The sequence below is a fragment of the Thrips palmi genome, unplaced genomic scaffold, assembly GCF_012932325.1.
Source record: "Thrips palmi isolate BJ-2018 unplaced genomic scaffold, TpBJ-2018v1 HiC_scaffold_17, whole genome shotgun sequence".
Taxonomy (NCBI): Eukaryota; Metazoa; Arthropoda; class Insecta; order Thysanoptera; family Thripidae; genus Thrips; species Thrips palmi.
Genome location: NW_023144626.1, coordinates 8,571,868 through 8,597,883, shown reverse-complemented (window position 1 = coordinate 8,597,883; position 26,016 = coordinate 8,571,868). Strand labels below are relative to the sequence as shown.

Here is a 26,016-nt window from a genome sequence, read left to right as displayed (position 1 = left end):
TAACTGGTTTTATTTACAACCCTTGCTATTAGCTTTAGCTGGTGGAAGTTGGTATTCCCTTCTAGCTCCAGTGCACTGCGAATACTGCTGCAGCAGACGACGCCGTCAGTCGAACAACCACTGCAACATTTCTTCTGGATTATTGGTTCTGCTGATGTAAGTTTCCTAAACACTTCAGCCACCTATGTTCATAAATTTTTATGCTCCGTTCAGTGTAGAGATGTATTGGTGCCATGATATGAGTACAACATGAAGCTTAACCTCAATCAAAGTGTAAAGTTTGAAATAAATCAAAATTTCTCTGTTAGGGGTGCCACTTTGTGACAATTGAAGTTTTGACTGCTTATTTCTATTTTTGCGATTGTTGACCCTTTTAGATATTACAATATATTTGTCATCCATTACCGTTTTGTGTTAAGTCGTATTGACATCTTATCACTTTTTCTTGTTCTTTTCAGTAAGTCATCGCCAGGAGCAGAGTTATGAACGTGTTAAGAAGATTCCACTTCATCAGAAAACCAGAAGTATTCCGCTGCGTGTCATCAGTGTCATCATGCGAGTCTGTTGTGGCAGAGCCGTTGGAGCAGCGGGGTCTCGTAAGGGTCGCGGGAGAAGAGGTTTATGGATTTCTCCAAGGTCTTATGACAAATGACATATCTCATGTCCAGTCAGGCATTTCATCTATGTACAGCATGTTTTTGAATACAAGAGGTCGTGTTATCTATGATACTATAATTTACCAGAGTGCTGAGCCTGGAGTGTTATACATTGAATGTGATAGCTCTGTTACTTCATCACTATCTAAACACCTAAAGGTATATCGTTTGAGAAAAAAAGTCAGCATAGATGTTGAAGATAGCTATAAGGTGTGGTCTGTGTATGAGCCATCAATTAATCAAAACCAACATCCTATAAATTTGGTAGATGACATGAGGGACCATCTCCTAGGGAAAGTTCTTCCTTGTGAAGAGTTAGAACTTAGTAAAAAGGAAAGAAAGGATGGCTTTAGCATTAATTCTATTTCTTCCAAGAATAATGTTCTAATTTTTAGAGATCCTAGGATTTCTGAGCTAGGCTTGCGAGTTGTTTGTCCATCTTCAGAAGATCTCACAAAATCTCTTGGAGTGGGACGAGGTTCTTCTTATCGTTTTCTGAGGTATTGCCTGGGAGTTGGTGAGGGGGTTTTAGACTTGCCTCCTGATCAATGTTTCCCTCTAGAAGCCAATTGTGACTATTTACATGGTGTTAGTTTCCATAAAGGCTGTTATATTGGACAAGAACTAACTGCTAGGGTGTACCACACTGGAGTGGTTCGCAAACGGCTTATGCCTCTTCTCCTTGATGGTTCAATTACTGAGTCCAATGCTTTAAAGCAAGAGGTCTTAAACGAAAACAACAAAGCTGTGGGCAAGGTACGAGGTGTTGAAGGTTTGTCAGCTCTCGGAGTTCTACGTATATCAGAGGTACTCTCTGCAAAAAGCTTAACTTTATGTAGTACTAATGTTAAGACAATGAGACCTAGCTGGTGGCCAAAGCAAGCTCCAAAAGAATTAGAATCCAGAGACAAGCAGTGAATGAAATAATTTGTGCTGTCAAATGTGAAGTTTTGGAATTTATTTATTTCCAAGCCATTAGTGTATTTTGTGTTATACGTTCTTTGTCTTTCATTCTATTTTTATTAAAGATTAGAGAGGAAATTAAATTGAGCAGTTGATTATTTATGGTCCTTAATGATTAAAGCAAAATTTATTGCTTGTTCCACATATATATAAATACACACAAATTTAGCTTTAAGTCACAGAGAAAATTTCTTACGCCGAACCGGTCATAAAATATTCTGATCACAGTAGGTTTTAGATTTTACAATTAACATTCAGCAAACTAAGAAATAAAGGAAATTACCATGGAATAACATGTCATGGGAGAGCAAAACTACAACCTACAGTCTTTAGTTTTGAGCTTCTGTCAACAATCAAAACTGAAAACTCGTATTGGTAATAAAATAACAACTCAAAATAAAAATATTGCCAGCATGCTCTCCACAGAGGCAATGTTACTGTCTCACCGCTTGAGGAATCAAGTTTTGTGCGATTTATTGCCTTAATAAAGAACTGTTTGTAGACCGTATTCAGAGGAACTCTTATGTTGAGACTACCGCCTCAAAGTCTTAATTTAATTAGATAAAAAATTATTAATGATATGACACAAAATATACACTATATTACACAAAGCTGTACACTTTTACGAAATATCACAAGATTTAAGCTAGAAAGAAGATGACCATCTTGGCAACATGAGATGTAGAATGTAGTTCTCTCTTCTTTAGTAAATAAGTTTCTATTATTCACAGAATAAAGTCAAAGGTGTGTTTAAAGCTTGCACATTTCTCTACCGGAATGCATTTAAAAACATGTGCTTGGTAGGCTATCACAGAGTGCCATACATTTCAACCTCACTGGATAGGTAACGTCTCTTATAATAATTTTCATGTTACAGCTATAAGCAACACATTCAATTCTAGAAATTAAAAACTCCGTTTGTTAAGCTCATTCACCTTCCTGCAGGGTGTTTCAAAACATGTTTAGCTCGTTTGAAGGGGAACTAATGCGAAAACGTTTTGTGTGCCTCCTTTTGAAGCACCGCTGCTAAAGTGAATGGATTTGAAACACCCCGCGCTCATCGCACTCCTCGCACTCGCGGTCTCGATCTCTACCCGCCACGCGGAGACCTTTTCCACACGGCGTTATACTTCCGCATGGCATCGGCAAGTTCCTTGAGATCAAAAAGACGTCGGTAAAACGTCTTCCGAACAAGAAAACTAAAAACTAAAACACATTAAAACACGAAACAATCGTGGGTGGGAAGGTCGCTGCCTGCGTGCAGAAATCAACGATGTTCTGTCTGGAGCGGTGGCATGACTCCATGACCCGCGCGCCGCGTGCCGGTGCGAAACCGGGCAGCGCGCCAGGCCAGGAGCGCCTAGCCGGCGCCAGCGTGTCTGCGGCGGTCCGATCGGCAAGGCGGCAAGGCAGGGGAAAGAGGGGAGGGGCATTCCCCGTCGCAGATACTCCACGCGCCAGCGCGCGCGAGGGGCGCAGGGAGTATCTCCGCCGGGTCGCGCCGCGCCGCATGCTTAGCTGCTGGGGTTGGCGGGGTTGGCACCCTCGCCGTACGCGCTGATGATGTCCAGCACGGAGGAGTAGGAGCCTGCCACGACGGACAGCAGCGACACCACCACCAGGATGCCGTTCTTGACGAACAGGTACACGTTCTTGCGGCAGGCGCCGCCGTCCTGCACCCACTCCGTGGCCGTGTCCACCACGGCGGGGATGAAGAGCCCCAGGATGGAGAAGAAGAGGGCCCCGATGAGGGAGATGACGGGGCCCAGCTTGGGCACGGCCAGTGCCGTCACGATGGTGCCCAGCACCATGACGACGCGCATGGTGATCTGCGCCACCTCGTGCAGGGAGGTGCGCAGGTGCGGCAGCAGCTGGTCCCAGACGATGCCGATGGCCACGTACATCTGCAGCGGGTACGTGAAGAGGATGGCCACCGCCAGCAGCAGCTTCACGGCCTGGGCGGGGCTGCAGGCAAGTCGTCATTAGAACAGCCGACGCGGCCTCCGTGCAAGGTCGCGGGGGCGGGTTGGGGTACCCGCCGAGCCGCGCGGCTTTGCGGCAGGAGACCAAAGCATTATCTGTGTTTGCAACAAGTGGCTTTCTGGCTTACATTTCTTCAGCGGGGAGGTTGAGAGTGATGCTGCCCTTGACGTCCTCGCCGTAGCGGAGGTAGCCGAAGAAGCCCATGCCGGCGAACAGCACCACCACGACCACCATGGCGATGGTCAACACGCCGTTCCAGCCGATGAGTCTCTTGGGCTCACGCATCGTGTTCTCCACTGGCAGGACCTGGAAAGCAATTAAAACCGCGATAAAATCCACGCCAACCTTTCCCTTGTTGTGTACCCGACGGCGGCCTTGGTCTGTCTCCTTACCGTGCCGATGCCCTCCATGGCGAAGAGCACGGTGGCGAAGAAGATGGGCAGCCCCTTGAGGCTGGTGCCGTAGCTGCGGGTGGCGGGGTCGTTGACCTGGTCGAACAGGTAGTACAGCGTGATGGAGAAGCCCACCACGATGCACAGGTTGGCCACCATGGAGAAGGGCACCAGGTGCTTCAGCTTGCGGATCATGGACAGCGGGATGAGGATGAGGACGAGCAGGGCGATGTAGATCCGAGTGTAGGACAGCTCGTCGATGTCGGGCTTGCCGGCGTAGTGGTCCACGACCTGCGGGGGCAGGAGGGGGTTGTACAGTGTCATACCAAAGGGTGGCTGTCCTTCTGCCGCCTTCTGCACCTCGCGCGCTGACGAGCGAACCGAACAGCGAACCCGCCAAGAGGCGCTGGCGGTGTGCTTCGCCGCCCCCGCCAGATTCTGCCACCGCCTCACGCGTACTTTCGCTGAGCCTCGTTTCGGAAAGTGATTCTTTGCGCCCGCGCCCCTATCGACAAGCAGAAAAACTTCTTTCCGACTTTTCGATCGACTGGAAAAGTAAAGGCAAGGCGCTGCCACGCCGTAAAAATGAAAATAAAAATACACGCGGCCGTAAAGCCCGACTCGTGATGGCCCCCGTAAAGTTAAAGCAATTTACGTCTGTATTTTTCCCGCGTAAAAAGAACAACAACATGGTGGTCGGTAAAGTGTCTCAGTCCTCGCAGGTACTGGCGGTCCCGGCGGCACTGACTAGGACGGGGCCGCGAACCAAGTACATGGCGTTTCGCTTTCGCAGCGCGACCCGCGCGACCCGCCTCACCTGTTTGATGGACTCGGCCATGAACACGACGTACGCCGTCAGCCCGAAGTAGTAGGTGCAGAACAGCGCCGTCGTCACAAACCGCCTGCAAAATGAAACGTAAAACGGATTTTATTTTTGGCCGAATTCTCGAGGAATCCTCCCCTCCCCCCGGTGGCCCCTGGTGGCATCGGGGCAGGCGAATATTATACGCTTTGGAAGAGGGGAGGGGAGGGGGGGGGGTCTCGCGTTCAGCGGCCGTCTAGCTGAGGCCAGCAAAATCTGAGCCCCTCGGAGATTCCGATCGAGCCTGCCTCGCCAACAAGAACCAAACAAAAACATAAAGCTTAAAAAAATAGTTGAAAAGAAAAATAAGGATTCGGTTGGAGGAATTCATCCAACCACCAACTAATTATTAATCAACGAAATTCCAGACTGACAGGTATGGCGCCCATGTCTGCAGTCCGACGCCGTGCACCGGAAGCTTTCTGGCGGTCCGAGTGGTCCGAGCGAGCACCAGTCCGTCTGCGGCTCGGCTGCCCAAAGAGCCGAAGTTGATATCCGCAGCGGGGATCCGCCAAAAAAGGCTGTCCGTTTCCAACACGATGCGCTGGCCAGCGCGCTGAAAGCCAAAAGCTTAAGGCTTCGACTTGACCTTCTAGGTCATGGCGGCGCTGCGGGCCGCCGAGGACGGGGGTGGATTGTGGATTTGCGCCGTGGGGCTGGGCCGGGCTGTGGCCAAGAATGCCAGTCCGACCAAGTCCGACCGCCACACCGCCGCCAGAGCTGCTGCTGCCAGTGCTGTGCTGCACAGTGGGTCCAATACAGCCACGCAATAATGGACAAACGCGCCGGCCGATGGAAGAAGAGATTCCTCCTGCCGGTCGGCCGTCGAGAACGAAAGCGAAGGCAGCGCGCCCACCGCACAGTGGGCCAGAAGACCGGTGGAGGCGGACAAAACTCTAGACGCGTTTTGAGCTCCAGAGTCGCTAAATGGGCCTCGAACCGAACGTGTGACCCTGCCAATGGATTGCTCTCCGAACGAGGAATCTATTGGTGGGGTAACACGTTCGGTTAGAGCCCCATGTAGCGACTCCGGAGCTCAAAACGCGTCTAGGAGTTTTGTCCGCCTCCACCGGTCTTCTGGCCCACTGTGCACCGACCCTCTCCCTCTGTGCCCTGTCACAGATTGGGGGGGGGGGGGGAGTGCTGTGTATCAACCACCGTTTACGCTGTCCCGCCGAGCGGGGCTGTGCCTCGAGACTGCCTACCCACCGGACTGCGGCATTGACTCGCCGGGGAGGGCCGGGCGGGCGGCGGAGTGTACATACCGCGGGATCCCACGGCGTCCGAGGAGCTCCGTGATTAAAGTTCTTGAAACAAGCACTACGTTTCCTGGCGGCAATACATAACTAAACATTTGTGCTTGGTTCGAGAACTCATCTTTCCGCAGGGGCAAGGATTTTGCGTAGTCTGTTGTGCGGCCCCGCAGGCTGGTTCCGCGCCGCCGCGCCGCCCCCGCCCGGTCGAATAAACAACGCCGCACGCCCCCCGGGCCGTAACGCTGAATCTCGAAAAAGCGGGACGACGATTTAAAGAAGCGCGCAACCAGGCTGCTTCCGTCCTCCCGCCCGAGGGGAGTGGGGTCACCTTCGGCCTCAGCCGGCCCAGCCGGCCTCAGCCCCTCTGCAGACTCTGCAGGCGAGGAAAATCCTGCTCCATCCGGGATTCAGCGGCATGGCCCGCCCCGCCGCCCTCGCCGCGAGTGCGAGTGAGACAACAGACGAACAGGTCACTGAATCCTGAGCCGCCTCGCCGCCAATCCGCCGCCTCGCCGATTCCAACGATTCACACGAATAAAAACAAAAGTTGCAATGCGAGCGCGTGCGCGCGCAACAACACGGACGGGCGTTCCCGGAAAATGAAACGAGACGAACGCGCGGGTGCAAGGCGTGCAAGGTTGCCGGGGGAGGGGAAGGAAGTGGGAGGCAGTGGGGGAAGTGGGAGGCAGTCAAAGGGAGAGGGAGAGAATGGGGGTGGGGCCGCTCCTCGGAATGCAAATGATGGCCACCGCGCGCACCATAATGCTCCCGCGCTATGCGTTAATAGATAGGTAGCCGGCTGGATAGAAAGATAGATAGCGGGCCGCAGGTGAGTGAGAGGGAGAGAGGGAGGGAGCAGGGAGGGGGAAGCGGTCGAGGCCTTGACACTGATCCGTGAACGCAGAGCGACGCAGAGCCACGCGGATTCCCCCTCCCCTCCTCGCCCCTGGCCGCAACACGGTACACCGTCAACACGGCACACGGCACGGGGAAGAGGACGGGGAAGAGGACGGGCAAGGGGGCGACGGCGGCCTGCTGCAGCAAAGCTCCAGGAGCGGCGTGCATTCCAGGCGGCGCCGCCGCTGCTCCAGTCACAGGGACAAACGCCAGGTCAGCGGGCGGGGCGGGGCGGAGGGGAGGGGAGGGTGGTGGCGTTCCGTTCGGCGCTGAGTAGTGTTTTCGCTCTCGCGCGGCGGCCCCACGGCCCCGCGCACTGCCCCGCACCACGGCCCCGCCCCGCTGACAGGGGCAAACTCGGAGCGGAAACATCGCGGCCGGAAAAGTCCCCCGGAGAAGATGTATACCTTTCGCTTCGCCCCTCCGCCAGGACGCGTCGCGTGGAGGGTTACGTTTTGCTCGCGCCCGCCGGGGAGGGGCGGGGAGGGGCGGGAGGCCGCGGTAGGTGGGGGTCGTCGGCAGCCGTCGGCCGACAAGCATACACACTCGGGCGCGTAAGCACGGAGGATCGGAGTCACGTTTGCCGCGACTGATGATTACTCGCCCCGCCCCGGTCAGTCGGCCAGCACCAACAGCTCGCAGGACGCCTGGGGACGCCCGTAGTCCCCGGCGACAGCGCGGCCGGCCACTTCACAGCGGGCTGCCTCCGAGCAGCGCTCGTCTCTCTCGCACCCCTAGGGGCCCAACGGGACGCCCCGCGAGTGCGAGGGAGACAGCGCGACACTGCAGGGATAGGGCATCGGCGCGGCGCCAAGGCACGGCCCCGGGCCCGGCAAGACCCAGGGCCCAGGCAACGCAGGGCGCGTGTTGCATCATCGGCACATCGACGCACACCATCTCTTCGTCACGTGATCCTGAATTGAGCCCAGACCGCGTTAATGCGCGAATGCACCAAGTGGGGCAATCGGTGCTTATTGTGGCACACCGCAAAAAAGAACTCTCGGAAAAAAGCTCGACGAACGTGGCGTCGCAAAAAAGCGGGTATCGCCAGCGGGCTGGCCTGGCATTCCGCAAGACAATCGCAGGCCGAACGGAACTGTGGATGCTGCCGTGGAGGATGCCGCGTCGCGATCGTGGCGGAAGGGACGGAAAGATCGCCAGAGCCACTCAATTCCGAAGCTAATAAAGCCACTGAAGCCACCGGCTTGGAACGCTCGCCGGAAAAGAGACACAAGATGTTGCGAATTGGCGCGACGCGGCGCGACGTTGATAAGGAAAGTCAAGGGCCGCCGGAGTGTTAATTTGAGTGCCGCGGCGAAGTGGTCCCGAAAGACTCCGGGCCGACGGGGCGCGCGCCACTCGACGTTGATGTTCATTGGGTCGTGGGCCTCGTGGACGTCGTGGACGTCGTGGGCGTCGCGGACTCACCTGGCGACGGTGGCGTAGGGCCGCAGCAGGGCCGGCCCGGTGAGGAAGGCGGCCTCGGCCGTGGTGGACATGTCCAGGGCGGGGACGCGCCGCCGGACGCACAGCTTCTGCGCCGACTGCACCAGCAGCTGGACGCAGTGGGTGCACACGATGCCGATGAGGACCGTGCCGATGGCGCCGAACACGAGGCCGCCGTTCTTGAAGGCCAGCGGCATGGCCAGGATGCCGGAGCCCAGGCTGCCCTTGAGCAGGTGCGCCAGCGCGCCCATGTTCCTGCGAGCAGAGCGAGCAGACGGGGTTCATGAGCAGCAGGGCCTCGGGGTGCCTTGGCCATCCTTGGCCAGGCTTGGCCCGGCGCCAGGACGCCAGGCTCCGGCGGACCGGAGGAACAGAGATAACCGGGACCAAACACCGAATTGTAGTTTGAAATGCAGTGGGCCGCCCGCGCCGGCTCGCTGCACGCTGCAAGGCGAGTTCCGTACTTTTCGGCGGAAGGCCACCGCAAAACTGCTTCAAAACCGGATGTGGGCGGCAGGGTCCTTGTCCCATTGTCTTCCCTTCCCACTCACTGCCAAAACCTTTCACACGTGTGGTCGGACGTCAGCGCTGACAGACGGACGGACAGACGAACGGACAGACGGACGTGCCTTGAAGCGTCCTATAACACCATATTTCTCGAGGGGGGAACAGCTTTCCACATTCGTTGTACAAAATTTGACCACATTCCACATTCAGGAGGCAAAAACGCCTGTAAGTAGGCAACATGTGTCGCAAAAAAGCAAGAAATCTTGCACATTCTTGCACATTCACACAATCATTGTACACAAAATTTTACAGTGAGTCACCCCTCCATATTTCTGTTCGGGCCGTTTCCGGATTCGGCTCTACTTACGAGTATTGGTGTGTGGTCTCCCTGTGGGCGAAGGGGTCGTACTCGCCGAAGTCGCCGTCGGGGTTCTTTTCCGCCAAGGTGACCCTGGAACAGAACGCAGAGCGGCATGGGCACGCAGCCACAGGGGGCGAGCTCGCCGGTCGCCGGACCAGCGACCAGCGCACTCGAAAAAAAAAAATGGCATAACCCTGATGAAAACGCAACACCGCACTGTAACTTTCTAATTTGTCGATCATGTTCGCAGAGCGATGCGCGGGGAATTGGGGGCTTACATGGAGGACATGTTGAGCGTGGTCAGCGAGGGCGCCGTGGGCACCGGCCCCGACTCCTTCCTCTTCTTCTCCATGCTGGCGGCGGTACTGCAACAGAGCGAGAGAGAGAGGGACGTTAGGTCACACAGAGTACATTGTACAGTGCGCCTCCAGGGACGCCGCGGCCGTGCCGCGCTGGCGGCATTCCCTTTCGTCGCGTACTCGCCAAAATAGCAGCAACAACAACAAACCAACAGCGAAAAAAAAAACAAAAAAACTGGTACATGATTATTTGACAGTGGACCTTCTCTTTCTCCGTCGCACACTCTGGAATGACAGGAACACTACCACTGGGCCCTGGCTTCGTGGCTCCGCTCTTGCGTGTTCTCGTTTCGGGTGCGGGAACCGGGAAAGGAAAACCCTTTTTCTTTTCCTCCGGCTGAGCGTGCTTTGGGGCAGCGCCGCCGCGGCGAGCATGGCGGCGAGCTCCACGCCGCGGTACCCTCGGCTGTACCCGAGTGCAACCGAGCAGAACGGTCGCCGCTGTGCTGTAACTGATTGGTGGCCGAGGCGGGGCCGACCCGCCGGCCCGTGTGCCGTGTGGTCGGATGACGGTACTTAACGGTCAGCCTTGGAAATATTGAGAAGAAGACTGCTCCTCGCGGGGGCATTCAGCACGACTCCAAGACAGAGTCGCGTTGCTGGCCACAGTTATTTTCGTCGTCGTGGACGGGCACCTTTCCCGCAGCGTTCCATTGTAAAACCAGATTCCTATTCTTGTCCAGAGCGCTGTGGAGTTGTCCACCCCGCAGTGGGACCCCCTCCCCGTCCCCCGGCCTATGCATAATTGTACGGCCGACGCAACTGCTCGCTGGCAATAAAACTCGTCGGGCCGCGGCATCCACGAGGGCATCCAGGCCGCACCGCGCTAATTCCTGTCGGCTTATCAGATTAGTGCACGTCAGAGAGTCGGAGCGCCCCGATGAAAAGGCGCGGGCCGCGCAAAGCGACGCGAGCGACGCAAAGCGCCAAACAGGGCGAGGCTCGACTTGGAGGCGACGCGACAAAGCGCGCGGCCGTGGCGACGCGACATATCTCCATGACGACGCACTTCGGGTAAGGCAGGTCGCGGCCTCACGTGCGTCAACCTTGCTTCCGACCAGCGCCTTCGTCACTCTGTCTCTCTCGCACTCACGTACAAGTGCGAGAGAGAAAGATCGACGGTGTTTACTGCTCGGAATCAAGCTACAGAGGCCCCACCAAACGGTCGCAGGGACAGGGGGAGGAACCCCTTGGCTGGGCTCAACCAAACCGGCAACCATTCAACCAACCCGCTTCCCTGGTAATCTCGGACATGATTCGTTGTGCACGCACATCGTTCCAGGCTGGCGCGACACGCTCCTACCCCCAACAGGGGAACGGCACGCGACGGAAATTTGCATGGAATGAACGTGTCCAATAAATGGCGGGATTATTACGCGTGCATAGCGACTGATGCAGCCAGCCGCCGTGACGCTCCGCGCCCCCTCCCCCTTTCCCTTTTTGCTGCGAGTGTCGCGCCGTGGAGCACCGCGGAGCACGTGCAGGCCTGCCCGCGTCAGCCGCGCTTCGCGGAGTCTCGCTTTTATCACTGAGACTCTGCGAGTGACGGTGGATGACGAGGCGTCCCAGCCCTCGGGTCTCGTGCCAGCGGACTGTCGCTCTGTCTCCGTCACACTCATGGACAGCCCCGGCGCGGGTGCAGTTGGAGCGCAACGCGGGTGAGGCTAGTTTGGGGCGGCAGGCCTGCCGGAGTAGTTAGCGCCCCCGGCCGCGCCGCTCGCCCCGCACCGCAGTGTGGTCGCCCCCTCCCCCTCCCCCTCCCAGTGTCCGCAGTGCACAAGGCGGCACTCACGGGGCGCCGCCGCAATCCCCTTCAACTACCAGCACTCCATCACCAGCTCCGCGCCGCGCCCCGCCGGCCTCGCCAGGGCCCCGCCGCCCCGGCTGGGCCCGCCAAATAATGTGTCATCGGCGTCCCGTCGCGTCCCTCGCCCGGAGAGGTCCCGGAGGGGGTCGCGGCGTCCTCCAGGGAGCGCCGCCGCCGCAGCACACTCAATTTGAAATCGGACATTGTTCGAACCTCGCCAGCACGAGCCGCAGTGCAGCAGGCCGGTGTCGGACAGGCGTGGTTTCGTCGCTCTGTCTCTCTCGCACCCGCACGGGCCTCCTGGGAGGGCCAGAGACAGAGAGAAAGAGTCAGAGCGACGAAACAGCACGGCTCGGACACGGAACCAATGCAGCCACCACATAGAGTCCTATAGTGGGAGAGAAGCGTGAACCCTGTCCTCGTCGGGTGGGGCTCTGCCGAGCGGCGAAATTCTCATACTTTGGCCAAAACGGGAAAAGAGTTGCGCGTAGTTTGTCATACGAACTCAATTTTCCGTTGTGGTCTTGACGCGGGGCAGGGTTTGAATTTAAGCCCAGTAATGTTGGTCGACACTTCTTTGATTCTTCCATGACATGGGCTGTGAAGCGGAAATGTGTTCATTGAAATCCGCCCACATTTCAGGAAATGCAAAAAATATGTCCTAAAATGTTATGACTGCAAGTAATTTACCAATCATCAATAATAGGTCAAGTGGCAAACCTCACTCAAAATGAGACAAGTCGTCGAAATCTATTTAAAGGTATTGTGAAGTTTTAAAAAAATGCATATTTAACTTTTTTTAAAAAAATACTTGAGGCAGAAGTCTTAATTTATAAGCAAATGTTCCTTTCAATTACTTAAACTTATACCCGGAGGAAGGGGACCTACCTCTTTTTGGTGTCTGATTTATGAATGTTTATGTTAACTTTTAGTCGTTTCTCCCAAATTCTCTTCACGTCAAAGGGAAAGGTACCCAGCTTTCATATTCTGATAATTATAAAAGGAATTACAGAAGGAAGAAACCGTAGCTTTTTTTTAAATGTCTGAGTAGTTTTTTTTAGAAAAACAGAAATGAAGACCAAAATGTGTCAAAGTTTCTCTCGAAGTTATAGAAAAATAAGAAACAAGCCTTGTTCAATAGATTTTACAGCCAATACTGGGCTGAAATTTCCAAATGTGGCAACGCTATCTTTTCCTTTAGTCTAAGGTCAAAGCCGGAACCTGAAGGTTGGCCATCTCTACCTTTTTTGAGAACAAACTTTGCTTTTGTTCATATGAATAGCTTACTATTAGAAGAACTCAGCCCAGTAGTTTGAACCCTGAACTCTCATTCGTTTCTAAGTATTAAAGGTTTGCGGAAGTTCTAAATTTTTAGCGTAAACAGTTTAATACTCAAGAATGAGTTGGAGTTGAGAGTTCCAACTGCTGATCTGAATTATCCTATTGGCAAGCTAATTTATTTAGATATGCAAACTCTCTGACAGCACTTCTTATTAAGAAAATTAGACACCATTTTATTTTTAGTAAAGAGATAGATAACTTGACAGAGCTCTTTTTGCCACAGTTTATTTGAACTTTAAAGGGAACATGTTAAGTAGGCTCATTTTTCACCCCTATTAGTTCTGTTATTTCATGAAACTGATGTATTGACCAGGACTTTTCATGGAACAATGCTATATGCTAGTGACAACAGTTTTCTTGAGAAAACTCAATTTCGGTTTGCGGGCAGCCCGCGTCATCGGTCTGGCCACTGTATGAAAACCTACGCGCAACTTTTTTCCCGTTTTGGCCAAAGTATGCGAAATAACAAAGAGCATTTCGAGGGAGGCTGGCGATCAGAGTATGACAAATTCAGTTCATTCACGCTTCTCTCCCACTATAGGACTCTACCACCACACTGTCGAGATCGGCGCGGCACAGTTACACCTGGCGCGGCGGCATGGGACTCGAGTCCCCGCGGCGGCGGCGGCGCGGGCCTGGGCGGCATGGGCCTGAGAAGTGGCACCGCCACGGCACCGCCACGGCACTGCCAGGGTTGTAATCGAAGCCGCCTGCACGCTGTGGGAGGGGGAGGGGTAGGGGGGCACCACGGGGATGCCATTGCCGCCACCGGAGCCTCTCCAAGGAGTGGGAAGGTAGAAAGAGGCGCCCCTCTGTCTGGAAGTGGAAGCTGGAAGCAGCTTTGTCGGAGGCCACGCCATCCCGGCACACCGGCAGGCACACCGGCACCGACTTGGAGGTCACCCGCTCCGCACCGCGCCAGCACACTGATTCCAAGAGTCGTTTTCGTCGCTCTGTCTCCCTCGCATCTGCAGGATACGCCCCATGAGTGCGAGAGAGACAGAGCGACGAGAAGACTCTCGGAATCAGTCTGCAGGCCGCGCCGCACAGAGAGAAGTGCTGGCTGCTCCGGCGCCGCGTCGCGCCGCGTCGCACCGCGTCGCACCGCGTCGCTTTGAAAGCTTTGAAACAGTAGAGGCCGCGGAGCAGCGGCGGCGGCACGCCTTTCCAGGCTGACTCGTTTAAATGCATCCCAACTCGGCATCGCGCGTCGCGGTGCAATTATTGCCAGGCCGCGTCGAGAACGCGCTGGTACGCGTCTTTGCGGACACGGCCGCGACGCGCCCCGCCCCGGAGGGTCCGGCATCCAGCATCAGCGACGCATTCAGTCAGACACTCCACTGGACAGGCACGACTACTCAGGGGGGTGAGGGGAGGGGTCAGCAGTACGGCTCGATGTGCTGCGCGTGGCAAACGTCGCATAGGCCCCGTGATCTGGAAGGACGCACAGTGGGCCAGAAGACCGGTGGAGGCGGCCAAAACTCCAGACGCGTTTTGAGCTCCAGAGTCGCTAAATGGGACTCTAACCGACCGTGTGACCCCACCAATGGATTGCTTTTCGGACGAGGAATCCATTGGTGGGGTCACACGTTCGGTTCGAGGCCTGTTAAGCGACTCTGGAGCTCAAAACGCGTCTAGAGTTTTGGCCGCCTCCGCCGGTCTTCTGGCCCACTGTGGGACGCCTCCAGGTGGCAAGCTGGGGGGCAGGACCAAAAAGCACCGCCTCGCATCCATTTTGACAAGTTTACTGATTTCATTCAAAAGTTTAAAAATTATTTCAAGTGTGCGGATTATGGAGGGGCTCGCTAAATTTTGTGTGCGGGGTCACGATAATTTTCAGCTGCCGTGTTTCGGCCGAGAACCGCTGCACTAGAGACCGCAGGGGGTGGGGGTGGGGGTGGAAATCAAGATCGCGGGGCCCCCGGGACACCGGCCCCGAATCACGGCCCCCATGCAAATGCAACACACCTGTGCTGCGTGCTCTGCGTGCTGTGCGTGCTGTCCCGGCGGAGTGGTCTGCTCGTCGCGGCAGGGCGGCAGGGCGGCAGAACGGCAACGCGACGTACGGCGGCGGAGGTGTCGCGGCCGTCTGTCCGCAGTGTCCGCAGTGTCTGCAGCCACGCTGCGCCGCGATCCACGATACACGCTGCGATCCGCGCTCCGCGCCGCGGGAACCGAGCAGACGACACCGCCGGTCTTTTTCGCGACGACGGCACGCCGGCGAGGAGGGAGACGGGGTGGTGGAAGGGGCAGCCGGGGGGTGGGGGGCGCGATCAGCGCACCGGCATGCACACACACACACACACACACACGCACACACACACACACACACGCACACACGCATGCAGCCCGCGGTAGCCATGACGGCCTTGGTGGCGGCCTAGGCGGGTCGCGGACACCTTCGATGCGCGATGAGCACCAGAGAAGCGGCACTCGTCACCGGCCGGGCGTCGGGCCGTGGCATATCGGCGAGGAAGTCTCCTACCACTTCCGGACACTTCCGGGGTCCATCACGCCCAGCGCTGCCCCGCCACCGACTCACTCTCATCCTCGTTTCGCGGGCCGAGCGAGCGTGCACCTTGCACCGTGCGTTGCAGAGTCAACGAGATGCCGACACCTTGTTGTCACGAAATCACGTCCTGAACCTTGAACGAAAGGAGCCGTAATCCACGGAGATACATCAACGTCCAATATCTCCAATCTATTCCTAGACCTGAGGTGAATCGACACAACAAGTTTGCGCGCCCTTTTAAGCCCGCACTTTCAGCTCCTTGCATTTCAGCCTCAACAACAGTCTCCCCGTTCTCTTCGACGATAACGCTGCCAAAGCCACGGAATTTCGTTTTGGTTGTCGTTTCGGTTCGGCCGAAAGTGCAGCGTGCGGCCGAGAGCGCGGGCCTCTCTGGGGCGGCGCGCAAAGCAAAGCAGCGCAAGGCGGTGGCATCATCGGAGCCGCCAGACAGAGGCAGGCAGAGGCAGGCAGACAGACAGACGTCCAGACATGCGTTAGACAGCAGCGGCCAACAGGACAACAAAGACTCCGTGGAGGCGAAGGCGAAGCGCGAAGGGCCGTGTTAAAGGGCAGATGACCTACTGGCGGCGTGAGAGGGGTGGGGCGGGGGAAAAGAAGGCGAAAACCCACGCAGAGCCGCACAGCGATTCCGAACAGAAGTGCTTTCGCCACTCCGTCTCTCTCGCACCCCGACGGGACAGGGCACCCCGCCGAGAGTGCGAGAGAGACAGAGCGACGGAAGCGAGGTTCGGCCGGTGCCGCACCGCCACTGTGGGAGCAGACCGCGACAGAGGGCGGCGTGACGGCGTGGCGGCTCGAAAGCGGCTCGATATCGGTGCAATCAGCTAATTCGTATTGTTGTAATGGCCTGCCGAGCCGCGCCGTGCCGCTCGCACCGCCACTGCCCGGGACGCAGGACACAGATATCGACTGCCGGCTGGGCCGATGGCTGAGGGCCGATGCCTGATGCGGCGACGGAATTGAAACTGACCCGGTTACACACTCTCAAGTACGTTCGCGCCGAGAGTACCGCGTGAGTGAATGCTCTGGGCGGAGAGCGCAGTCATGCCACGCTGAGGTGTCCGCCGAGCTAATCCACTCCGCGACGCGTCGCGGTGAGAGGTCAGTAGTACCTCTGGTGGCAGTGCGCCCCTTTTCACAACATCGCTTTTGTTCTCTGTTTTTCTTGTTTGGTGTTCTCTTTTTCTTCCAGTGTCCCGGACCTGTTGCATACGCCTCGAGCGACCGGGCTGGACGAGGGCCAATGCCGGCCAGTGGCGGCCCCCGCGGACCCCGCGGCCCCCGCGGCCCCCGCACTCCCGGAAGACGCGTGGTGGCCGCGCCGCTTGAATGGACAACACGTGATAGGTCGGCCCGGTGACGAGCCTCCCAACAGCGTCCCGCGGGCCGCAGCCTCCCGCAGGCTGCAGCGGCCTGGAGCAGGTGGGGGCCGCGGGGGCCGCGGGGGCCCGGCACGGCACAGGCCGGCCGGCGAGCAGAGGACCGCGAGGCCGAGCCTTGACCCGGTGCCGGCCGCGGCCACGCGGCCACGCAACGACGGCGGCACGGCACGGCACGGCACGGCACGGCACGGCACGGCGGCCTCGGCCTTCCAAGTTCAAAGAAAACGCCAAGCGCGCCAATTAGCGCACTTTCTCGCCGAGCGCGTCGTGCCAGTCAAACGTCAATCGCGCCAAACTTTAGTCTCTCTCTCTTTCTCTCTCTCTCTCTCTCTCTCTCTCTCTCTCTCTCTCTCTCTCTCTCTCTCTCTCTCTCTCTCTCTCTCTCTCTCTCTCTCTCTCTCTCTCTCTCCCTCTCCCTCCCCGAGTCTCCGCGGGCCGGATTAGCAGTGTAGTTAATCACCGCCTCCATTAGCGACATTGTTCCGAGCCAAACAGGAACTCGGTGACGGACTGACGGCACGTTGGCGCGGTGGAGCCATTGACTCTTTTGTTGTTCTTGCCGAAACGCCTTCGGCCTCCCTGGCCTCTGTCTGTCTCTCTCGCACCTCGCATCACGCCCTGAGTGTGCGAGAGAGACAGCGCGACCATAGCACTGCCCGGAATCAGCCTGCAGGCAGTGGAGGCGGCACGCCGATGACGCAATGAAGCGGCGTAGTTTTGTTTGGGTACCCCACTTGCCCCCTCCCCCTCCCCCTCCGGCCCTCCATTCCCTTTCCCAACCGACTACTTGTTCTGCGGCGACGACGCGACGGCGCGACCGCAGAGAAACCCTGTGGCCGCTCATTCCCGCTTCCAGAGAGAGGAAATTTGTCGGAATACAAATAATAATTACGACGTATTTATCTGCGTTCGTTTCCGCGCCTGAAGCTGGTTGCGGAAGGGGAGGGGGACGAGGGCTTTGAACGCTTGGTACTTAATATTCCTGCCGTGGAGTTCCAGTGTCCTTGTCCCGGTCACACCAGGCAAGGACCGCCGCCTGTAAACACAGAGAGACGGACAGGCAGACAGACAGACAGACAGACAGACAGGCAGACCACAGAGGCACCAATTTGCTCGCGGAAATGCAGTGAAAGGGGCCCTCGCGAGTCGATGAGTCAGAAACCGTTTCCTTCCCAGAAAAAAAAGGCGAAGTGCGTCGGCGTGTTCACGGTGGTCGCGCACCGTAAGTGTACGCAAAGGCCCTTTATCGGCTAGCGTCCAGAAAAACAACGGCCGATACACTGGGGACCGCGAAAGTTGCCGCGTGGAAAAAAAACCGCTGATATGCAATCCAGTTACGTCAACCATACAGCCAAACAGGAGCACAGCACAAGGCGCCTGCGAACTCCGGGGTAGGCAGCCACGCAGCACACCGGTGCATGCTATGCCGGGTGTTGCCTACGCTGCAGGCGCTAGCCGCACCGTCAAACTTTCGACTGGCAACAGTTATCCTCAGAGTGCAGGGAGACTGACGGGCCGCGGCCGCGGCGTCGCATGGGGGCGAACGCTGACAGAGCCGAGTTGGCTGACCCCAGTCGGGCCGCTCACCGCTCCACCGCCCCGAAGGTGCCCGAAGGTGCCCGAAGGTGCCCGAAGGTGCCCGAAGGTGAGCGAGTCGAACGCAAATTTTCCTGCCGGCGGGGACGCCCCGCCCCAAGTGGCACGCCAGCCGCCAGATCGCTCCGTCTCGCTTGCACCCCTAGGGGACGCCCCGAGTGCGAGAGAGACGGAGCGACGAAGCCCGGAGTCTGGTGGCTGCGGGAGAAAACGCCTCAAACGACTCAAAATCCGGAATCCCTCGACCAGCCGGCCGGCCGGGCCAGCCTCTGGGCCAGCCCACGCGCGTCACGGCCCTGGGCCCTGGGAGCCTTTGTCAGGCGTCCTCCGCCCTCCGTCCGCCGAGCCCTCAAAATTAAAAATAATTGATGCTCATTGCGATTCGGACGGCGGCGTGGCTGCTGCAGCTCGCTGCCAAAGGTGGCGGAGACACCTGTGGAGGCCCCCTTCCCTTCCCTTCCTCGCGCCGTGCAGCCAGGGCCACCGCGGCAGCGCCTCAGCGCCGCAGCCAGCGCAGTCAGCGCAGCCACAGGGCCAGGGGGTCATCGCCTCGCCGGCGTTGCGCGCTGCAGGTTGCGTTGGGGTGTCATCGTGGAACTTGCCGCCGCCGTTGGGTAACGAGGCCCTGGCCCTCTCTCTCTCTCTCTCTCTCTCTCTCTCTCTCTCTCTCTCTCTCTCTCTCTTTCTCTCTCTCTCTCTCTCTCTCTCCCCCCCTGAGTGCGAGAGGGACAGAGCGACGCAGAGGCCCTGGAGCCTCCAGAGCCTCCAGAGGGAGGGGCGCGCGGCGGCAGCCTGCACACTGCAGTGCTGCAAGGCGTATCGGCCAATCGGGCAGGAAGCGGCCGCGGCGCTGCGCGGCGGGCACGGTGGCTACATCGTGTTTCCAGTAAACAAACTGCGCTCAAAAAAAAACAACAACAAAAAACAAAACAAGTAAAGAGTAAAAAAAAAACAAACAATAAAACAAAGGTACAATTTTTTTTTGAAGCAGCTATTGACCTATTGTTTCCATAAAGGCTCATTCACTTGATTCGAAGAAATGGTGTGAATGTGTGCGAACAAGGCCCGCGCCGGCAGCACGCCGCGACAAGGTTACTCTGTCATTGGAGGGGCGGGGCGGAGCGAGGCGGAGCGATGAACCAAGAGAGTGAAAATAATGTGCTTCCAGTGGCGGTGTGGTGCGGTGTGGTGGTCGCGGTACGGCACGGCCAGTGGCGAAATGGCGCTGCGTCTGCCGGCCTGACGGGTCTGACATGCGGTCGCCGGTTGGGCAGCAGACGATTCAGAGTCGTTTTCGTCGCCCTGCCTCTCTCGCACTCATGGGGCGCCCCTTATAAATGTGAGCGAGACAGAGCGACGAAAACGACTCTCGGAATCAGTCTGCAGGTGGTCATCGCATCCGCCTCGCGTGTGCACCGCGCGCAGCCGGCCCCCGAACCGAGTTCGTGTCGCTCTGTCTCTGTCGCACTCGCGGCGCGGGCAGGGGTGCGAGAGAGACAGAGCGGCGGAGCGCTGTTTGGAGGCAGACCACTGGCGCGTCGCTGGCCGACCCGGTTCCGAGCTCACCCAGTGGCCCCAGTGGTCACCGCGACCGTGCCGCGGCCCGCCCTGCAACGCCCTGACCTGAGCCAGCCGCCAGCCCGCCGCCGCACCTAAGGCGAGAAGACGCCGATGCTCAACCAACTCACTGTCGTTAAGCCTTTGTCTATAACTATGACAATTTTTAGCAGATGATACCTTCACACTTGAAACATACTTAAAACTACTATACACATGAAGGTGTCAGCGTGCTTTTACTCTCGAGTCCAGAAACGAAGCGCGTATCCTAGGGGCTGGCTGCCGGGGCGGGCTGGTGCGTGTGGCTGGCTGGCTGGCAATGAGGCGCAGCCTGCGCGGAATTCGACAATCCCTCCACGGTACAGCGCCAGCGGTACCGGGCCTAAACAATGGCACCCCCTCCTCGCTCGCGCCGGCCTGCCACAGCCTGCACGCAACATTGACAATCCCTCCCCGCCTGCCACGGCGCGGAATATCGGGCAACAGTGCCTCCCGATTCGGCCCGGCCCGGGGCACTCGGGCCAGCTCGGGCTCGGCGGCGGGCGGTGCAGGCCACAGCTCGGCACGGCTAGTACCTAAGTACCAACACCGGCCACCTCGCTCGGGTCTATATATTTTGTTTCATACACAATTTTAATTACTATCTTTGGAATGAGCCCGCATACTAGCCCGTACAAGGAAACCGAACGAGTATTGACTGAGAAATTTGAAAGGGAAAAGAAAAAAATTTGAACTCTACACCCCCTCCCCAGTCTTAATGGGGAGGCCTCCTGCTTTACTTCGGTGTTCGGGATGGGAACCGGTGCTATCAGGTACCTGGGGTTAATCCCGTCAGCGACCCAAGCGTTCGCCGGGGGACCCAGTAGGACCCCAAAGCTCAGACAGCTGGGTCGGAGCACCCAGTGTGAAGCTCTTTGAGGGGCGGGACGTAGAGTGAGACGACAGAGAGACAGAGAGAGACTCAGACAGAGAAGAGGTTTGGTGGGAGCTTCTTGTTTTCGTAGGGTTGGTTGTGTACCCCATGGTACCCCCACTGTCCGGCGCTCCCGTACCGAACATACAGCGTTTTAGGCCAGCTTCAAAGGACTTATCATCGCCTCCCCGACGAATCAAGGAGGCACCACCCGCAACCACACATCGGGTGGTCTGGATTGATGGATCAAATACGCCATCGCTCCAGTGCCGAGGCCAACCCGCCGAAGCGGATTGCTTTTTAGACACCCACAGCGGAGTGGCCAGGTGAATGTGACTCTGACCACTACGCTATCACGCTTGTACGTCTGGCAGCGTGTTGGACGACGGGTTTGAGTTGCAGTGGGAGGAAGGCAGTCGAAAAATGTAACGAAATGATGGGATTCGATCCCCGGACCCCGCCACCGGGATCACACGACTTTACGCTCTCGGCCACCACGGCCCATGATGAGGGGACCGGCGTGAGGTGGGTTCTTGACGCAACAGGACTCGACCGACCCGGTCAAAATTTCGCAAGAAGTTGGGGGAGTCGAACCGCCGACCCTAGCATTGGGAACCGACGCCTCTACTCCCTGGACCACCACGTCCCATGCACGGGGTGGGCTCACGTTCACGGGTTTCAACCGCACTGGGTGAGGCAGTAAAATTAAATGGAAATATTTGTTGGGAGTCGAACCTCCGGCATGTGGGTCTGTTGCACACGACTCCGCTCGGATGGCCTCGAACCACCACCCTTAGGATAGTAAGTCGAAAAAACGTATGTGACGCTGGTATTCGAACGCCCGCCTGCGGTAACTCGATCCCACGTCTCTAACCTCTCGGCTATCACAGCAGTTGCGAAACGCGACGGATCATCCCTCGTAAAACGAACAAATTAAAACTTGTATAGTTTTTATTAGTTTTTTAGTAAATTTTGTTAAATTTTAAAAATTGAATTAAATTTGACTAAACTTAAGTATTTTTAATTAATTTTCATTTGCAAAACTAAAATTTGTTAATCTTTGTAAGCTGCTTTGATTAAATCTTAAATTAAATTGAATAATTGCAGCTTACAAAGATTAACAAATTTTAGTTTTGCAAATGAAAATTAATTAAAAATACTTAAGTTTAGTCAAATTTAATTCAATTTTTAAAATTTAACAAAATTTACTAAAAAACTAATAAAAACTATACAAGTTTTAATTTGTTCGTTTTACGAGGGATCTGCTTTCATTAACGTTCGTCGAACCTAACGTTCGTTCGATTCCCACATGCTTATTTTCTCCAACTTTTTTTCAATTCGCGCACGCCGCGCTCTCGGCTAGGTTTTGCCACCTCCTTCCGCGGGTGCAGCAGCTCCAGAGCGCGCGGCTCTCGGGCTCACCCTTGGCCTGGCCTGTGCCGATAACTTGGAATCTCATTATTGGACGCCACCGCGCCGCGCTGCTGACTGGTTGCGCACCGCGCTCTGCCTCTCTCGGACCGCAGAGCCTCGCGCAGAGGGACACCAGTCTGCTCTCCACCCCGTTGACCGAGTGGCTTGGCGGCGCCTGCAAGGGCAGCGGCCGGAACGGGGCAAAAAAAAAAATCTGAAATGGGCGAAATTTTGTTCTGCCTCGTTAGCGACACGGCGGTGGGTTGGAACCCCGAGCCGTGTTATGTCACGAGGTAAGGAGGGGCAGCCGGGGCCAAGGGACAGGACAAGGGGACTTTCGGGTACCCGCCGCAGCGGAGCAGCGGACACCGTTCCGGACGTAATCACTACAAGAGCGTGCGGGCCACATACACATACGCGCGCGCACAGACACACACACACACACACACACTCAACAAAGCCACAAAGTCCACACTTGCACTGTCATGGCGCTGTCGGCGATTCACCGCACCCGTACGTTTGCCCATTGCATCCGATCGACCATGTTTTCGACGTGTCTATTCATCTCGGCGCACGCGAAAAGAGCGTGAAAATAAACGCGGATGACGGCCTCTGCCGTCATCAGAAGTTATGTAACGGCGGAAAAAATAAAGTGTACCAACGGTGCGTTTAGGGTCTGGCACTAAAGCCGTGGCCCCTCTGCGGCACAGCACTGCTAGGAGCATTTTTCCGCCAAGAGCGCTCCTTCCTCCCAAGAGCATGGAGGAGCTGCAACGCCGTCGTCACCAGTGTCGCGGACGCCGCCGTCAGATCGCATCGAAGCAGCGTCTCATTTTCCCGCAACACTATAAGTAACTCCCCTTTCACCATCGCAGTGATTCCGAACCGCGCGCTAACTCGTCGCTCCGGCTGCGGGGCGAGAGAGACAGAGCCACCGTCCCGCTGCAGCTAGGCCAAAGATCGTCAACGGGTGGATCGCGATGGATCGTGCTCACGAACGTCGGTTCGGGTCGGTTCCGAACCAAACCGGAGCGCCGGTTTTGGCCCAAACCGTTGACCAGCTTCGAGTCCCGGCGGCGCTAGAATTTTTTTCGCGATTTTAGAGCTGCAACCGCAACTAACATTTTGCGGCACATATAAATACCGTCGAGATTCTTTTTCAAGAACCTGAAAGGTACCAGAGACCGACAAAAATGCAGGCTTCTGCTGGGATTCGAAGCTGGGCCAGTCGCCGGCCGGGCCCACGCCCGGCAGGGCTGGCTCGGGACCGACCCAGACCGACGTTGGCGAGCACGATCCAACGCGATCCACCCGTTGACGATCTTTGCTTGCGCAAGCCCAGCGCTAGCACACCCTAATGCACCACTCGTCTGCCTCCACTGGAGCAGGTCACTCATGCACTCGCAATTAGTGGGCGTGTGTGTGTGTTTGTGCGTGTATTTGTATCAGTGTGGGTACCAGCGAACAGCGACCACCCGTCTGTTCTACTGGCTGGTTGGTCCCATAATTCTTCCGTCCCTCAAATGGCGGTCGCAGCGAAGACAACAAATTGTTTCCGTCTCTCTCCCTTTCCAGCCCCTTTTTTGTTTTCTGCGGGGCGCCTCGTGCAAGACGGCGCCGCGCTGCCGCCGCGGTCCAGGCCGTCCGGCAAAGCCACGCGCCGCGAACGCCGCTTGTTACGGCACCCAGTGAAGCGCACAGCGGGGCAGCGGGGCAGCGGAGCCCGCCGGAGACTCTTTCTGTTCTCGTCGCTCTGTCTCTCTCGCGCCTACCCGAGACGCCCCAAGAGTGGGAGAGAGACAGAGCGACGAGAACGACTCTCGGAACGAGTGTGCTGGCGCGCAGCCACAGCCACCGCCATTCCCGCGGTCGCGTTTTTAAACACAAAGCGCGGCGCGGTATGGTCAAGGCCTCTCCCGGAGGAAGGAGGGGGGGGGGGGCGCTTAGCCCTGCACCGGGAGACGAACGGCGCAGCGGTGCGTCGCTCGAACGTGCGTCGTCAGAAGAGTCGTACCGTCGCTCTGTCTCTCTCGCACTCATGGGGATCTCCGTCAGGGTGCGAGAGAGACAGAGCGACAGTCCGATGGGCCGGGCCGGGCCGAGAGGGCGGCACGCCACTCGACACGGGCAGAGCGAGGCCGCTGCCTCATCACTCCGTCTCTCTCGCACCCCTACGGTGCTCCCCACGAATGCGAGAGAGACGGAGCGACGAAATCACTGCGAGCGGAATCGGTCGCTGGACGGCAGCTGGACGCATAACCGCTACACTGCGCAAGCTGCGCAATGAGCACGCCGAGGCTGGAGGCGCGCGCCCCCCAAAAGGAACGAGGTCGTTACAGTGTTACAGCACAGCAGCTGGTGGCACTCATTGCGAACAGGAGTGATTTTCTCACGAGATCTGCCATCGAAGCCTGTGGCGCCGCCACTGCGCGCGGTCAGGGTGCCGAAGCATTCACAGGGGGCCGAACCATTCACAGTGTGCCGAACCATTGACAGTGTGCCGAACCGAAAGCCTCCAGGAGGCCCTCCGCGTCCCTCCAGGTGGATTCGAAAAAAAAAAACACTGACTGACACACTGAAAGCCCAGCAGTGCCGGAACGTCGCGACGTCAGAACACGACCGTGCCGTGTCGTGCCGCGTCCGGCGGTCTGGCCATTTTGCTACGATTCAACACGCAAGTCCCACCGCGAAACGCGACAGCGATCACGGACACTGGGCAGATGGCGCCGCGCACTGGGCCGGGATTAGAGGAATATTGGGCCGCCCAGTGGAGTGGACCCCACTGAAGGCGCAAACACTCTCCTGCGACCTCCCTGTCGTTGACATGGCAGCAGGCGGGCTGGCTCCGTACGGCGCTCCCGTCGCTCTGTCCCTCTCGCACTGCTCGCGGGCCGCTCCCCAGGGGTGCGAGTGAGACAGAGCGACGGGGCCGGGATGAAGCACTTGCGCGGAGTGAGACCGCAGGATGGCTGCGGCAGATAACGGCCGAGAGATAGGAAGGTCTTGCACACGCACCTGTACTGGCAGGAAACACTGTCTATGCTCGATGGCCAAATCAGCTGCATGCAGCTGCATGCAGCGCTGTGAAGTGCACTGCGCGGCAGCGAGGCGGTCCATCGAGCCTCATAAGCACACCCACCCAAAATTCGCGGGAGTCAACGTGACACTGCAGTGCAATTGGTGAATTCAGCCGACCTAAAATGGAAAGGCTGTCCTTTTAGAGCAATTCAATAAACGAACTGTCGTGATTCATAACTAAAAATTATTAGTTTCTGGCCAAGTCGGGACGTCCATTTGCCTGAACCAGCCTCATGAAGACCCGTTTTTTTCGAGAAGATATCACACGATCACTGCAATTGAAATCCTCTGCGCCAAAGTGTCTTGAACAGCCGAAGTGTCACTTGGCCCATCGCGCCGGCCTCCGTCCGGATAATTTCCATTTTTGCATACTCTTGGCTGTTCGATTCGGTTCAAAGAGATTCGATAGCGGACTCCCAGTGGAAACTAATTAAAGGCGCCCCGCGGGAAATCGATATCAGTGAGGGGGCGGGCTGGGCGGAAGCGCAGAGTCACTGCGAGGATTCCGATTTTCGTCGGTCGACGCGTGTCGGCGACATTAGGACCTCGAGAGTCCACCTCACTGCCAACTTGCACTCACCTGCCAAAGACTTATCCCAGCGCTCGCTCGCCGACACACTCACACACTGACACTCGCACGCGCGCGGCGGTCGACTGGCGCGCTGCAGGCGGCGCTAACGTCTAAGGCCCGACCGAGTACCTGGTGACTGACTG

The 26,016-nt window shown here is 57.2% G+C and overlaps 2 protein-coding genes across 4 annotated transcripts; one reads left to right on the top strand and one right to left on the bottom strand.

Moving 5' to 3' along the window:
- LOC117643407 (putative transferase CAF17 homolog, mitochondrial) lies at positions 1 to 1,702 on the top strand. The gene is made up of 2 exons (XM_034382278.1): positions 1 to 156; positions 459 to 1,702. The coding sequence occupies exon 2, from the start codon at positions 483 to 485 to the stop codon at positions 1,572 to 1,574; it is 1,092 nt and encodes a 363-aa protein (XP_034238169.1). The 5' UTR covers positions 1 to 156; positions 459 to 482; the 3' UTR covers positions 1,575 to 1,702.
- Positions 1,602 to 26,016, bottom strand: LOC117643406 (proton-coupled amino acid transporter-like protein CG1139). 3 transcript variants are annotated; one of them, XM_034382277.1, is made up of 9 exons: positions 25,883 to 26,016; positions 9,602 to 9,688; positions 9,330 to 9,413; positions 8,644 to 8,710; positions 8,438 to 8,487; positions 4,812 to 4,896; positions 3,995 to 4,285; positions 3,730 to 3,908; positions 1,602 to 3,584 (listed from the first exon to the last, which is right to left on the bottom strand). In XM_034382277.1, exons 2-9 carry the CDS (start codon positions 9,673 to 9,675, stop codon positions 3,134 to 3,136), a joined length of 1,281 nt encoding a protein of 426 aa, XP_034238168.1. In that variant the 5' UTR covers positions 9,676 to 9,688; positions 25,883 to 26,016; the 3' UTR covers positions 1,602 to 3,133. The 3 variants fall into 3 exon arrangements, with proteins under 3 accessions (XP_034238168.1, XP_034238166.1, XP_034238167.1); XM_034382275.1 differs by having other exon boundaries at positions 8,438 to 8,710; XM_034382276.1 differs by lacking the exon at positions 25,883 to 26,016 and adding an exon at positions 14,799 to 14,950 and having other exon boundaries at positions 8,438 to 8,710.

Excerpts from the sequence above, each read along its gene's own strand:
- LOC117643406 (XM_034382275.1), bottom strand. The coding sequence starts at position 9,675 with ATGGAGAAGAAGAGGAAGGAGTCGGGGCCGGTGCCCACGGCGCCCTCG. Across the intron at positions 3,909-3,994 it reads CCATGGAGGGCATCGGCACG|GTCCTGCCAGTGGAGAACAC; the intron begins GTAAGGAGACAG and ends ATTGCTTTCCAG. Across the intron at positions 3,585-3,729 it reads AACCTCCCCGCTGAAGAAAT|CCCCGCCCAGGCCGTGAAGC; the intron begins GTAAGCCAGAAA and ends ACTTGCCTGCAG.
- LOC117643407 (XM_034382278.1), top strand. The coding sequence starts at position 483 with ATGAACGTGTTAAGAAGATTCCACTTCATCAGAAAACCAGAAGTATTC.